At 42.8% G+C, this 15,236-nt stretch overlaps 2 protein-coding genes across 6 annotated transcripts in view; both read right to left on the reverse strand.

Moving 5' to 3' along the window:
* The window catches only part of cep170ba (centrosomal protein 170Ba), a 20,529-nt gene extending 14,923 nt beyond the window's left edge, over positions 1 to 5,606 (reverse strand). For all 4 annotated transcript variants that reach the window (XM_020614518.1, XM_020614519.1, XM_020614517.1 and 1 more), the window contains exons 1-3: positions 5,387 to 5,606; positions 4,559 to 4,696; positions 300 to 389 (exon numbers count right to left, since the gene is read on the reverse strand). In XM_020614518.1, the coding sequence (XP_020470174.1) occupies positions 300 to 389; positions 4,559 to 4,663 (195 nt within the window). In that variant the 5' untranslated portion in view covers positions 4,664 to 4,696; positions 5,387 to 5,606. The remainder of the gene's footprint in view (positions 1 to 299; positions 390 to 4,558; positions 4,697 to 5,386) is intronic.
* A 5,992-nt stretch (positions 5,607 to 11,598) lies between these two features.
* Positions 11,599 to 15,236, reverse strand: part of akt1 (v-akt murine thymoma viral oncogene homolog 1) — a 43,688-nt gene continuing 40,050 nt past the window's right edge. For both annotated transcript variants that reach the window (XM_020614555.1, XM_020614556.1), the window contains exons 11-14: positions 14,120 to 14,334; positions 13,788 to 13,875; positions 13,489 to 13,591; positions 11,599 to 12,247 (exon numbers count right to left, since the gene is read on the reverse strand). In XM_020614555.1, the coding sequence (XP_020470211.1) occupies positions 12,168 to 12,247; positions 13,489 to 13,591; positions 13,788 to 13,875; positions 14,120 to 14,334 (486 nt within the window). In that variant the 3' untranslated portion in view covers positions 11,599 to 12,167. The remainder of the gene's footprint in view (positions 12,248 to 13,488; positions 13,592 to 13,787; positions 13,876 to 14,119; positions 14,335 to 15,236) is intronic.

Here is a 15,236-nt window from a genome sequence, read left to right on the forward strand (position 1 = left end):
CTGATTATTTTTTCTGGGGTAACCAAAGCCAAAAGAAACATTCTGTGAGAACAATGAATGGTTTCTTCTGCTGCTGAACTCTGGATTTCACTGGGATCATGGTGAAATCAAGGTGCCAGCAGTGAAAAAAGACTAGGGCTAAAGTGTGAGAAAGAATGGGTGGAAAGAAAGAGGTCTGACCTAGTCTTCGCTTTATCGCTGATTGTTCATCCCCTCTGGAGCACAAACAGATATTTCTAACACTGAAGCCTTCAGGGAGTCCAACGGCTTTTACCACTGTGCGTGGAGGATTCACTCACCCCGTTCAAACTGCCCAGGTCCTTCACCATGTGCTCATCTGTGTTTGGGTCATAGTTGATCACAGCGTGCTGTTTGTCCACACTGCGAGACTGCAACAAAAGTAACACAGAGATCATTAATGCTGGAACAACTGGTCAATTAATCAATCTGTGGATTAATACCTAAAATTAATAAGCAACTAATTCAAGTCGCATTCAAGTAAGAATTTACCACTTTTGTCACTTTTATCCGTTTCATATCATAGTAAAGTGTGTATGTTTGGGTTTTGGTCAGGTGCTCAGAAGTAAGCAATCTGGCCTGGGATTCTGGGAATAGGTATTTTCCAACATTCCAAAAAAGCAACTGATTACTATCCAGCTAACTGGGCTAACATGCTACTGAGCTGACCGAGTCTTTGTGGAAAGAGGTAAAACACGTGGAGGGGGAGTTTGTGTTTACATCAGCGATGCTTGGTGTCAGGACGCAGCTATTGTTCATAAACACTGTTCTCCGTTGGTGGAGTTTATTATCATCAAGTGTCGGCCTTTCTATTTATGTAGCTGTTGATAGCTGCATACATTCCTCCCACCGCTAACACCACTGATAGGAGTGAGGCACTGAATGCACTGTACCAGGCCGTCAGTGAACAACAGACAGCGCACCCAGACGGAGTCCTCATCACAGCTGGGGACTTCATGTGGACTTTCCAATGAGAGGAGACAACACATTGGACTTTGTGTACACTGCATGCCAGGGTGTATACAAAGCCGCCGCCCCCCCCTTCCCCACCTGGGTCTCTCTGATCACATCACCATCATGCTGAGACCTGCATACAGACCCAGAGTGAAAGCCATCAGACCAACACAAAAGGAGGTAGGTGTGTGGCCGGAGGGGGCTTCCTCTGCTCTGGAGGACTGTTTTGACAATACAGACTGGGACATTTTCAAACAAGCAGCCACTCACAACAGTCACATAGATATAGAAGAATACACTGAGGCCATCACAGCATACATCACAGTGGCATTGATACTGCAAAAATATCAGTGTACATGGCAACCAGAAGCCATGGATGACAGGTGAAGTTCACAGACTCCTGAGGGCTCGGGATGCAGCCATTAGGGCCGGCGACGCCACAGGCCTAGCAACAGCAAGAGCCAACCTGTCCCATGGAATCAGGGAGGAAAAACACCAATACAGCAAGAAAATATCTGGACGCTTCAGCAACACTAGAGATGCACAGAGTCTCTGGAGGGGCATCCAAACCCTCACAGGCTATAAACCCCCACCTCAGAGCTGTGATAGTGACAGCTCTCTGCTGAACAGCCTCAATGACTTCTTTGGCTGCTTTGAAACACAGAACAACACACCAGCACAGAAGACCACCCCTCCCCTGGGCGAGCAGGCTGTGTGTCTGTCTGTAGCTAGTGTGAAGAACACCCTGTCGAGGATCGACCCACACAAGGCAGCTGGACCAAATAACATACCTGGTCATGTTTTAAAAGGACTGTGCCGAGGAGCTCAAGGACATCCTCACAGACATCTTTAACATCTCTCTGAGCCAAGCGGTTGCTCCCACGTGTTTCAAGGCTGCCACAATAATTCCGATTCCAAAGAAGCCCCACCAAAACCAGTTACAATGACTAATCGGCCTGTAGCACTGACTTCAGTTAGTATGAAGTGCTTCCAGCAGCTGGTCATGCAGAAGGCCAGGTCCATCCTTCCTTCCGCTCACGACCATTTCAGTTTGCATACAGGTCAAGCAGGTCCACAGAGGATGCTATTACTTTTTTTCTCCATCCAATCCTAACCCACCTACATTCAAAAAACTCTTACATGTGAATGCTGTTCCTAGACTTCAGTTCAGCATTCAACAATCATTCCCCAGCAGCTTACACAAAAACCTGGACACTTGGGACTCAAAACCTCTCTCTGCAACTGGGTGCTGGACTTTCCTACAGGGATGGTGCCGTAGTGGAGAGAGTTAGCAGCACCAAGTTCCTGGGGGTGCACATCTCTGAGGACCTCTCCTGGACCAACAACACCACATCACTGGCCAAGAAGGTTCAAACATTCCTCTACTTCCTCCGCAAACAGAGGAGAGCTAGTGTCCCACCACCCATCATGCACTCTTTCTACCGGGGCACCATTGAAAGCGTCATCACTGGCTGCATCACTGTGTGGTACAGAGCCTGTACTACCTCCTGTAACGTTGCAGCGTTGCAGAAGGACCCTGCAACGCATAGTGAAAACAGCCAGTAAGATCATCGGTGCCCCTCTGCCTTCCCTTCCAGACATCTTCAAGACTCCTGCCTTCAGAGAGAAGGTATGGGCGTCTTCAGGCCCACTCCACTAGACTTACAAACAGCTTCATCCACCAGGCTGTGAGGATGCTGAACCCACCACAGAGCATAAAAAGATATAGGAAGACCACCCCTGCTGTTTGCACAAACTCAATACATTCCCCCTTTTTGTTATATTACAGGTAAATCTGCTGCTTACTGTTGTGGAAACAAAAAAAAAACTAATTCTACTGTTTTACCATCTGTTATATTATATGTAAATCTGCTGCTGTTGGTCATTTGCGATACTGTCCATGTAAACCTCGTATGATATTTGCACCTCATCACCAACACCCTGGTGATGTTGAACCATCTGACAATCTCCTATCATTGTTTGCACTACTGTCACTGACTGTACACGGTTTTGAGTCACAGCTTATTGGCTGAACCGTTTAGATTTATCCTAATTACGTCAATCCAGTTCTTATTCTATTTTTATTCTACTTTGTTCTATTTTAGTTCCTAAATGTTATGGCACCCAACACTACGTGAGAGAGATACGGTATTTTGATTTTCTGTATGTCCTGCACATATAGTGAATTGACAATAAAATCCTTGAAACTTACTTTTTATAAACCAAATACTGAAGAAGCTTTCTCAGTGAAGAAGATATTCATTAGCTGCAGCCCTAAAGGTCATTATCATTCACTCCCTATGATCCAAATTTAGGACCTGTGGGTGAATAAAAACTACACATCTGTAGAGAGCAACACAAACCTTCCCCCAGTACTTAGCCAGCAAACTCTGCTTGTTAAGCCACTAACCAGTGGAAAAATGTGCTTCCTTGTAAATATGCTTTCATTAATGAAATGCAAATGGTGCAAGTCATTCACACCCACTCAGTCTCTGTGTTCTGCTCATTAGGCACACTGGGCCCCCTTGTCACAACAATCACAAGTATCAAAGATGACAGCCAAAGTAACGTGCACAGTTACCACCATCTTTCTGTGTGTACCAATCATACTGGCCTGTCCATTCAGTGGACTTTCAAACAACTTCTTGTAAATACTTGCCAGCCTATCGATTAGTTTACCTGTGTAGCAGCACTAAAAATTCCACACTGTTAACGCGACAATGTTTAGCTTGACTTTGCCTTCCTTGTCAGAGAACAAATGTAAACTGGCACTAGGGAACATTAAGCACACTGCTGAAAGAGATTAAATGCAGTCACTATGAATATGTGAGGCATATGGTCTAATTACTGTTCATACAGACAGGCACTGAACAGGGACAAGTTATCAGGGAACGTCAAAACTTTCCAGCCCTCAGCTGTGCCATTTAATATGACTTCACTTTAAACTCTACTTTTCATGCCAAACAAGATTCTCACATTACAAACTGGTTTCAACAGAAAGATGCATTGAGCTCCAAACAAACAAAACTAAAGATCAAAGATTTAAAGACATTTAGTGCCAAGTTCGAAAGCAGCACGACTACATAATCTGAGTCCAGGAGAAGCTGAGGTTTTTTTTCCAGGATCCTGTGACGCCTACGTACAGTAAGGACTCGAACTACTTTTCAATCAAACCGACCTCTGTGGCTTGCAGGGCTTTTCTGAACATAACACCCCGACTAAGTAAAGTTTAAACAACTGCTTCTAAGGCAACATAAATTTAGAGTGAGAAGAAAATAGGAGAGTATCATGCAAAGACCACGAAGACAGCGTGTTTATGACAGACACAGCATGGAAAAACAACACAAGAGAATGCTGTCAGGGGCAACTTTGTGTCAAGCCACTGTCACTAAGTTACACAGTCAGAAATGCACGCACACGAAACATGCCAGGAGCCTCTCACTGGTGTTTCACATAGCTGTCCTGTCAGCAAGAGTAATGAAAACATATTCTGCCCATCATCTCAGAGATTATAGAGAAGAGCCATTCATATGACACTCTACAGGTGTTTGCTTAGTAAATGCAAAGCACACACAAAGTCACACACCTGCAGCATTAGCTCACAATCATCCCGGCCCACGAAGATCATCTCCCGTGGCAGCCGGTGGCGTGTGCCTGAGCTGCTGACCAGGAACCATGATGTCACACTCATGTTGGAGCCACGAGTCAGGATCTTCTTAACATTCTGGGGAAAGACAGCAATGAAAATATTCAGAGACAAACAGGACAACCTGAGAATTGAATGGCTGTAGTATGATGACGTACCAATCAGAAAGCATGAGCAAAATTCAATACCAGTGTCCCTGAACAATGCCAAGTGTTATTAAAGGGCTGCTCTGGTGAAAGCGTGCTTGAATGGAGGGATTACTGAGGGGAAGTCACCATATCACCTAAACTAGACCAGTTTATCCATCCAGTTCCACTGTGGCTGTGTTACTATTGAGGTAACACAATGAAATGTGCTGGTGAGTCAGCCTGGTTAGGGACAGACAGTATATGCAGCTCACACTAATCAAAATGCAGGTTTCCTGAAAGGAGGCTACGTCAGGGCCTGATCCAGTCTTTAGTCTACGCATGCTGGGAAACCTGTTGTTGGAACTTTAGCTAACAACTTCATCTTCCAGTTATGAGGGTTGTTTTTTTTTAACTTCCTGTAATGGTAGTCTAGCTTAACATTATTAAAAGTATTAGCTGAAGTAGTCTTTAGACGTTAAAAGCCGTTTTTATTGTCACGTAAATGCAACACGTTATTTTAAATGACACGGGGGCTGCTGGAGTGTGCCTATGCTAGTGGGGTGGTTCGGCTAACATCAGGGAGCCTCCCACTACACTGAAACAAGCGTTTTCCAATGACTTGCTCCCAGCTAGGACGTACCTTTAATGCCTTCTCCGTTTTACGCCTGAGTGAAGCCAGTGTTTAACGTCCTACGGCAAATGAAACTCGACGACAAGCTGTATCAATAACAAGAGTACAGGTAACACTGGACAGGTACTTGTCGATCACACCCTCTTCCTACTCTGGGAATGACAACCGGGTGAAACTCAGCTCCAACGCCTCTTCTCCCGACACGGTGACGTAGCTTGACAAGCCCGGTCAAACGTTATACAGAGTTTGAGCGGAGGTGCGAGAAGGAAGACCTCTCACTCTGTCCCATTCCAAGGAGCAGAAACACACTGAACACAAATGATGGACTCACCCACGTGTAGCGCAGACATGGATTACTGAACGGGCCTACTGGGTACGGTCTCAGTGACCCGAGGTACCCGTAGGCCACAGAACCATCAGACTGTACCCTTAACATCGCCCACATATTGCATTTTGTTTATTCTTTGTGGATAAATGACTGAGAAAAAGTGAAGCCCAGAGACATATATTGCAACTGTAAGGGAAGGTTTACAGATTTAGATCCAGTGCATTCACTTAATGTACTTTAATTGTCGCTATAATTTTCAGATGCTTTCTGAACAGTACCCTTATACAGTATATTAATGCAAAGATGAGAAAGCTGCTAGACAGGTCCCACCATGACTTGAACTCAGATTGCTGGTTTCAAAGTCCACAGTGCGAAACTACACAAGATGGAGTCTTGCTGAGACACAAATCTATTGCCAGCAGAGGTGGAAAGCAACTAAGTACATTTACTTAAGTACTGTGCTTATATAATTTTGAGGTATCTGTACTTGAGTATTTTCATTTTCTATTTCCACTCTTTGACTTCACCACATTTCAGGGTAAAATAATGTACTTTGTACTCACTAGATTTATTGGATCATTTTAGCTACTAGTTACTTTTCAGAAAGAGGCAAAATAACAAGCTATCCAGCAGTAGTTCACATTATAAGCATATAAGGCATAGCTAAAACTAGCTCTACCTTTACCAGCTGGGCAGTGGCGCTTTGGCCGTGTGGTGGCTCATCTCCATGTTAGACGATCTTCGGCTCCATTCCCGTTCCGATCGGACTTTCTCCGTACTGCGTTTCTCACAGTGGAGCCGGACAACACAAAGATAATCATACCTCTCTTGAATTAAAGAAGATGAATGTGTTTCTGGGGCAATGTGGTAAAATACTTTATCCAACGACTGTGTCAAGGAGTAGCGTGGATTTGAGATCCAATCAGTATTCTAATGGGGAATTATTTTAGTTGAAAAGGATATAAGGTAATTTATCAAAATACCCTAATTTAAATTCAACTTGCAGTATGCATTTGATCTAATCCTCTTCTCTCAGTTAAAATTCAACAATGATGCTGTTTATAAGGAATACGAATTATGCTTTTACATAAACCCAGTACCCGCTAGATGGCGCTCTGGTTTCAAATTACGGCACTGAAAATGCATTTTTGTTGTTAAGGGAGATTTAAACAGAGCCACAGTGTCGGTGTATCTCCGTATGTCCAGAGATAAAGCATTCACAGTCAGTCACTCCAGCTAACATATGCAGATATTTTGGAGTTATGTAAAAATGATGAAAATGTGTCTCCAGTCACTAAAAGGCCATTATTCATATATATATGTATATACACAGTATATTTAAACTCACTAAGCATTTAAGGATGTATACTATAGATTTATTATCACTCTAAAAAGGTCCTTAAACTAAGTATAGGTGGATTCACCCCCACCCCTTGTTAGTGTTATGAAGGGGCTTGTAGTTAACAGGTTGAACCTGTTTTGAAAGCATCTTGACCTCTGGCACATTGAAACTCCCCACCCTGATATAAACAAACCTGCTGTTTCACCACATGGTGATACAGGTTTCTTCCTCCAAGCCACATGAATCAGCGATGTATGGAAAGCTACTGAGAGGAATATAGTTTTAAATTGTGTTTAGCCTGGAGTGAAGCTGAAGAAGCTGAAATGCAAGGCATTAAATTCACTGTGGACCTTGTCATCAAGGATCATGTTTTATCCAGTGCTGTGTGCTTCTATTGCTTGAACTATGTTATACAGTGCCTATACAAAGTATTCACCCCCTTGGATGTTTTACCCTTTTATTGATTTTATAAATCAGTCACAGTTAGTATAATTTGGCTTTTTTGACAAAAAAATTACAAAAAACCTCTTTAATGTCAAAGTGAAAACAGATTTCTACAAAGTAATGTTAATCAAATAAAAATATGTAATGTGAAATAAGTGATTGCATAAATATTCACCCCCTGTTTAGTAGATGCACCTTTGGCTACAATCACAGCACTGAGTCTGTGTGGATAGGTCTCAGTCAGGCTTGCACATCTGGCCACTGCAATTTTACTCCATTCTTCTTTGCTAAACTGCTCCAAATCTGCCAGGTTGCACAGGGATCTGGTGTTAACAGCCCTTTTCAAGTCCAGCCACAAATTCTCTTTTGGATTAAGGTCTGGGCTTTGACTCGGCCACTCCAGAACACTTATCTTGTTGTCTTTAAACCATTTCTGTGTAGCTTTCACAGTATGCTTCGGGTCATTGTCTTGCTGGAAAATAAATCTTATCCCAAGATGTAGTTCTCTTGCAGACTGAATAACATTGTCCTCCAGGATTTTCCTATATTTTGCCACATTAATTTTATCCTCTACCTTTACAAGCCTTCCAGGGCCGGCTGCTGAGAAGCATCCCCACAACACGATGCTGCCACCACTGTGCTTCACTGTGAGAATGGTGTGTTTGTGGTGATGTGCAGTGTTTGGTGTCTGCCAAGCATAGCATCTTGTCTGATGGCCAAAAAGCACCATTTTGGTCTCAAAGAACTTTGTTCCATTTAACCATGGAGTCTCCCACATCCCTTTTAGTGAACTCAGTTGAGATTTAATATGAGTTTTCTTCAACAGTGGCTTTCTCTTTGCCACTCTCCCATTAAGCTTTGACTGGTGAAGAACCCAGGCAACAGTTGTTGTATGCAGAGTCTCTCCCATCTCAGCTGCTGATGCTTGTAACTCCTTCAGAGTATTCATAGGTGTCTTGGTGGCCTCTCACTAGTCTCCTTCTTGCACGGTCACTCAGCTTGTGAGAACAGTCTGATCTAGGTAGATTTAGGTATGTGCCATATTCCTTCCATTTGTTGATGATGGATTTATAACTTGAACTCCGGGGGATGTTCAGTGCCTTGGAAATGTTTTTTGTATCCATCCCCTGACTTATACTTTTCAATAACCTTTTCTCTGAGTTGCTCGGAGTGTCCTTTTGTCTTCATGGTGTAATGGTAGCCGGGAATACTGATTAACCAGTGACTGGACCTTCCAGACACAGGTGTCTTTATACTACAATCACTGAGCTCTGGTGATCCCCATTTCACTAATTGTGAGACTACTAGCACCAATTGGCTGGACCTCTGTTGAATTAAATGGGCTGAATATTTATGCAATCACTTATTTCACACAACATATTTTTATTTGACATTACCTTGTAGAAACCTGTTTTCACTTTGACATTAAAGAGGTTTTTTGTAATTTATTTTGGTCAAAAAAGCCAAATTATATTGACCATGATTGATTTATAAAATCAATAAAAGGGTAAAACATTCAAGGGGGTGAATACTTTTTATAGGCTCTGTATGTATTGCACCAAGGCATTGCAGTCAGTGAAGAGCATAGTTCAAGCATGGTGAGAGGCAGTGTCCATCCTGCAAAAAAAAAAAATGTCCTTGAGTACCACACTCTGAACATTAATCTATTCATTAGTTAGAAAATACACTAGAAATATACTTGGCCAGGGCACCAATAAAAAAGAGGCTTCCCTGGTAAAACATAAGTTGGTTAAAAACTAATATAAAATGACAACTAGAGCACATACATAGCTCTGAAAGAGGAAAACAGGAAATGCATGCTGCTGGTGAGTTTCATCCACTTCTTTAAAACCCATATTTCAAGTGCCTAAATATCTAAAAATCCTTCTTCTTCTCTCCTGTCTTTAATTTCTGTATATTCACAAAGCAGATTCAGTATTAAGAACAACATAATTTCTGTTACAGGAAATATTTTTGCATCTAGTACAAAGAAGAGCAGAGCAGAGCAGAGCTTGTAGGCTGTGCGTGAGTGACATCTCCACACAGCACAACACTACATCACCCAGGGGAGCCCTGTGGCAGAGCTGCAGCTCCAGCTCTGCAGAGTGTTTTGGGCAGTGCAGCTGCAATCAGGTGAGGGATGGTTGTCAGGTGAGTGCCACACTGGGCCAGACCTTGGTCTCTCTGTGTGACACTGCAGACCACAGCTGGCCCACAGACATACTGTGAGCCCTGGCTGTGGACAGCTGCTCCAGAGACTGTACCATCTGCCTGAGGGCCCGGGGGGAGCATCTCTCCCTCTCTCCGACCAGCTGCAGAGCCCCAGATGTGGACCTGAGCAGTCCTGCAGAGGCACAGAACACAGCCAAGGCACAGTCAGAGCTGCTGAGTGCTGTAACATTTAACCATGTTTTGTCTGCACAGTGTGATCACGGTGAGGTTTGGATGAACAAAATTCCTGCTCCTATTGACTTTGCTACTATTTAGTGACAGAGAGAAAAAGTCTGCTTCTGCAGATATTAAATTCAAAAGGCACATTTACATTTTTTCACACTTAGAATTAACAGCAAAAAACAAAGAATTTCAACTAGATGTGGTAAGGTTTCATTAATCTAAACTGACCTGGTATAACTAGAATTGGCATGAACCAGTCAAATTTACAGGTATGCGACAGAGGTGAGGTCATTGACCTTGACCTTTGATGAGATATTGCATTCGCAAGAATCATACAGGCAGATTGACAACCCCAAAACAGTGCCTCTGGCTGATTATAAAGCCTAGTGTTAATATAAAATCTACAATGTAGTTCCTGACTCATCACAACACACAAAAATGTGAACTTTAGCTTTAAGATTTCACAATAAGAGTCCTCAAAGCTGTTTTTGTTTAGACTTTTTATTTCATCCATTTGAAAAAAACAAGTGAAAACAGTGTACAAAGTTTATATTATTTGTTTACTAAAGCTGGTGTCCTCAGTCACAGCAACATGGGAGAGCAGGTACAAAAAAAAGCTGAAGTAAAAAATAAAAAGTATAAAATGAACTTCCCTATTTTCAGAAGGTGAAAGCAAAGGGTGAATGTGCATAGGAATAAGAAATAGATTCCAAAACTAAGCAAAGGTTTGCAAAAGACTGAAGTGAAAACATGGCATAAACTGTTACATTCAATAATGTATGACAAACTTTTGAAAAAGGATTATCTGTCAACTTGAAAATATTTTTGAAAAACTCCTGGTGCACTTTACAAGTACTTCAGATCCCAAAAGTCGCAGTTTAGCCTCAGTTAAAAAAAAAAAAAAAAAAAAGAGGGAACAAATACAAATAAAACAAGATTTGCTCAGTTGAATCCACCACATTCAAATTTATATAATAAAAGCTAATTTAGTCCCTACCAACCACACAGTACAAACAAGAGTCCAAAAACAATAATTACGGGGCAGCAAAGTGCATGTCATTGGCACAGTGAGACTCATTTTTGTCAAGGTTTGTCTCATAAATAATTCAGAAGCTTGTGAAGTCCTTTAAAGGAGCAAATTCAAGGATGACTGCATGTTTCCCCCTGAAGCTCAATTCGCAAAGTATTCCTAACAAACTATATTATGTTAATGTGGCCTCACTGAGGCAGCAGTGAATGTACTGGGTGGGAAACACCCAATCTGGTACTGTAAATGGAAGAAAAACCCACAAGAGAGAAGAGTTTCTGATGGGTCAGTGACAGTGATCAGAGGAAAACTGGGAGGTGTCTGCAGCACAGCATCAAGATAAGAAGGCATCAGGAACTATAAGCATTTAACATCAGAGGGGGGTGGGAGGAGCTATTTATTATCCTGAACAGGAAATTGGGGGTCTCTCAGTGCCTCTGATGTGCAGAGAATTACAAGAGGAATCCACTGCAGGCCAGCTTTTACCTTAATGATTAACCAATCTGCATTCTTTGCACCAGTGTGTATTGCACAATTGATTTATAAACCCATGGTGGTGTGGCACGATACTACAACAGACCAACAGGTATCAGCTTTGCATCAGGGTGGTAAGAAAGTGATAAAATCCTTTCCAGAAGATGGCATTTCAGTCTTAGGAGAATCAGCCATGTGTTACAACAAAGAAGTATGCATCATCAACATCAACTTTATTTTACACGGTACATTCACGCTTGAAGTTAGAAAATATCTTGGTCTGAATGGTTGGTGAATTGTTCAGAGCACGTTTCATGACCCACTCACCAAACAACACACACTGCTCACATGATAGTTTTGGTCCACAGCGTGCCTTTCATACATCTGAAATGGTTGGTTCATGTTTAACTGTGCATGTTCAATATAAAATGGCCCCTAATCAAAATTCACAACAGTGGCATAACAGAACCACACTTCCCAATTCATTATGGTGTATGGATGTCTGCTCGGTACATAATAACCAGGAGCTGCAGGGTAGTGTTAATGCGCTCTCTCCTCGTGGTCAGTCTTCAAAGGCCACACAGAACAACTATAGTTATCTTTGTTTTGTTTTGCATTTCCTCCTTCCTGTAAAAACGCAACTTGCAGATTGTAAATGTTACATCGACGCCATCTGCAGACAATGCCAGGAGGATGGGGCTGCGGTCCCGACCATTCTGGGAGTGTAGTCAGGTGGAGGGTGAGGGGAGATGGCGGGACCAGAGGAATGTCTGAGAGTCACTTAGGTGGTACCACTAGCTGAGTAGGAGAACTGGGGGAAGTGGGGCCTCCGCTCGCTGTCGAAGGACTCCATACTGTCATCTGGTGACACAGGGCAAAAAACTGTTGGTCTCTCTAGAACTTAACTGTAGACAATGTGACGGTGTGTATCAGGAGAATTACAATATTGTGAATCAATGAATATAACAGTTTTATGCTTATTTAAGGGTCCTGAGGTTTGCATATCTTCATTTGACTGGATTACACACATACAGGCTATTTCATCTATAAACAGATCAAATGTACAATTTCCCAGGATATGTCAATATTTATTGGCATATTGTTTGCAAATGTACACATTTATAGTGAGAAGTGATTTTAAATATGGCCTTCTAGTAAAAATACATATTCATGTATTTATTCCTAGTCAAGTACACTGCACTGTTTCGCTGTAAGGTGAGACTACACATTTTCTAACATTTAAGTGCAGTGTTCTCCTGGTTTTACCAGCTGGACTAGAGTAAAAGTAGCAGTACAATTTTCTGAACTTAGTACACTGTCTTTGCTGAGTGAAATAAACAATGAATGCTGCACCTGCTTGGCAATATCCTGCTGTTGCAATATGCTGTTTTTTATCATCTTGTTTTTTTTATGCTGTGTAATTTGTGTATTAACACACTGGCGGTCATTCAGAAGTATCTGATAACTTTGTGAGGCATAATTTTATGGTGCTGGTTCTCCAGGAGGGGGCAGACTGCCCTCAGGGGAGCTACTGTAGCTAACCTGCAGCATGGCCTCTTTACCAGCCCCTGAACGCTTCCTGAAACCAACTCATGTCTCTCCCACAGAACCCAGCTGAAAACTCTGCCTAATGAAAAATACTCAACATTTATGACTAAAGGAATCTGTACAGTTTCCAAGTTTCTCTCAGGAGCCTCATAGTTAATAAAAATGAAACTTAAAGTGACAATCGGTTCACACATCACCGCAACCTAATTCAGCGACACTAAATGAGTAACCTTTTTCCCCCGCAAGAGTTAGTTATTCAGTGACTCTTGGGACAACTAAAAGTCAGTTTTCATCTTAAGTGAACCAAGTGTAATTACTCATTGTCAATGTCTCATAGGAGGTGGATGGAAATTTATCATACAAGTTAGGTGGTAATTAATTTTCACAGTCCACCGTGTGCAACAGTCTTGTTACATTCAAACTCATTGCTATACGGCACCATATAGACAGACAAAGCACTTCGAATGATACTCCCCAAGGGGAAAGTCGGGTCACCATTGCATAAGAAAGGTCATATTAAGTGTAGTGTATGAGCGTGTCTGGCATGGAGGTACCTTGCCCGGGTGGTGTAATAGTGATGGTCTGTGCTGTGAACTCCTCGTCAAAATATCGTGTGTCCGTCTCTGAGGTAACTTGGGGTTTAAATGGCGGGACCAGCTGTCGAAGAGGAGATGAGACACAGACATATCAGCACACCAGTGCTGTCAGTCATTTCGGTAACAGCTGTCGGTCACATCACAGTCTGTTTTCTAGATGGTGGTGCTTCAAGTGGCATAACTTTATCAATCCCCTTGGGGGCATGAAACCCAGGGGGGTGGGGGGGTGGGGAGGGGTGAACATGTTAGAAACTTGCCTTCTTTTGATAAACATCTTGCCATTCAATTCCTGCGAAGAACTTGTGCTGCATGATTTCCTTCGCATCGTCAGGCCCTCCACCTAACCTGAAAGACGAGTACAAAAGGACAAATACATTGAATCATTCCCTTTCCACTTTTCTAGCTATTCTATCATAAAAAAAAAACTAGAGTCAAGTAATGCACTGTTTCGCTGTAAGGTGAGACTACACATTTTCTAACATTTAAGTGCAGTGTTCTCCTGGTTTTACCAGCTGGACTAGAGTAAAAACAAACAGTTGCTTCAAAAATGGCCTGACGGCTCTCAGGAAGAGATTCGCTACAGCCTCACCTTTGCAGCGGGTCTTTCTTGAGAAGACCAGAAAGCAGGGAGCGTGCTTCGAGACCGAGCGTCCGAGGGAAGCGAATGTCTTCCATGAGGATGAGCTCAAACAGCTTCTCATGGTCCTGGTTGTAGAACGGCAGTCTGCCGCACATCATCTCGTACATCACCACCCCAAGCCCCCACCAGTCCACAGCACGGCCATAGTCGTTGTCTTCTAGCACCTTGGGGAGAAATGTTTATTTAATGCTGCTGTTAGGATGCCATTTTAATTTCTTTGATGGGTTATAGTGTGTAGGAATCACAGAACACCACCATTGTCTTATGATATAATCTAAATACCTTGTTCTCTGCATGTTTGTACTATGAACTGAACTAGTTTCTATGGTTTTGTACCTACAGTTAATGGCTCAACAATGACAATACAGTGTTGTGAAGACTGCACTTCTTTAGGCTGAATAACACACACAAACCCTTAAGCAGCTGGGTCCCCGCACCCTCAACAGAATCACCTGCTCTCCACACTGGTCTGGGCTCCTGAGGCAACCCCAGCCAGAACTGACACACATGCGAAACCTTTGACGGTCTGTTGTTTCCTGCCTCTGCGGTAAACCGTACTCATTTCCTGTTTTCTGTACCTGCACTGTGTTGTGCTTGCTTCCAGATTGTTTAGGAATTAAACTCACTATTTTCTAGGTCCATCTGAATTTCTGAGTGACAACATACGCTTGCACCACTTAAAGCACTTGTTTTGCAGAAGTTCTTGCTAACTACCAAATTTAACTTGCTACTTTAGGTCGGCTAGTTTAGAAGCTAGCTAAGCTAGTAGCTTAATCGAGAGCAATGGCTTCCCCCTCTTCCTCTCCTCCTTTCTCTTGCTTGGAGTGTCGCATGTTCAGTTATTCCTCTGCCTCCTTTAGCGATAATGGTACTTGTAATAAATGTCAGATGCTAGCAGCATTGGAGGCGAGGCTCACAGACTTAGAAGCGCGTCTCCACACTAGGGAGAATAGGCCATCTACCTATGCCCACGTAGCCGGTGTGGAGCGTCCTAGACGTAGCTTAGCCCAAGCTAGCCGCCCCCCACCGCTTCCCGAGCAGCCGGGACCTCAAGACAGGTGGGCGG

The sequence above is a fragment of the Monopterus albus genome, unplaced genomic scaffold (genome assembly GCF_001952655.1).
Source record: "Monopterus albus unplaced genomic scaffold, M_albus_1.0 scaffold147.1, whole genome shotgun sequence".
NCBI classification, from domain to species: domain Eukaryota; kingdom Metazoa; phylum Chordata; class Actinopteri; order Synbranchiformes; family Synbranchidae; genus Monopterus; species Monopterus albus.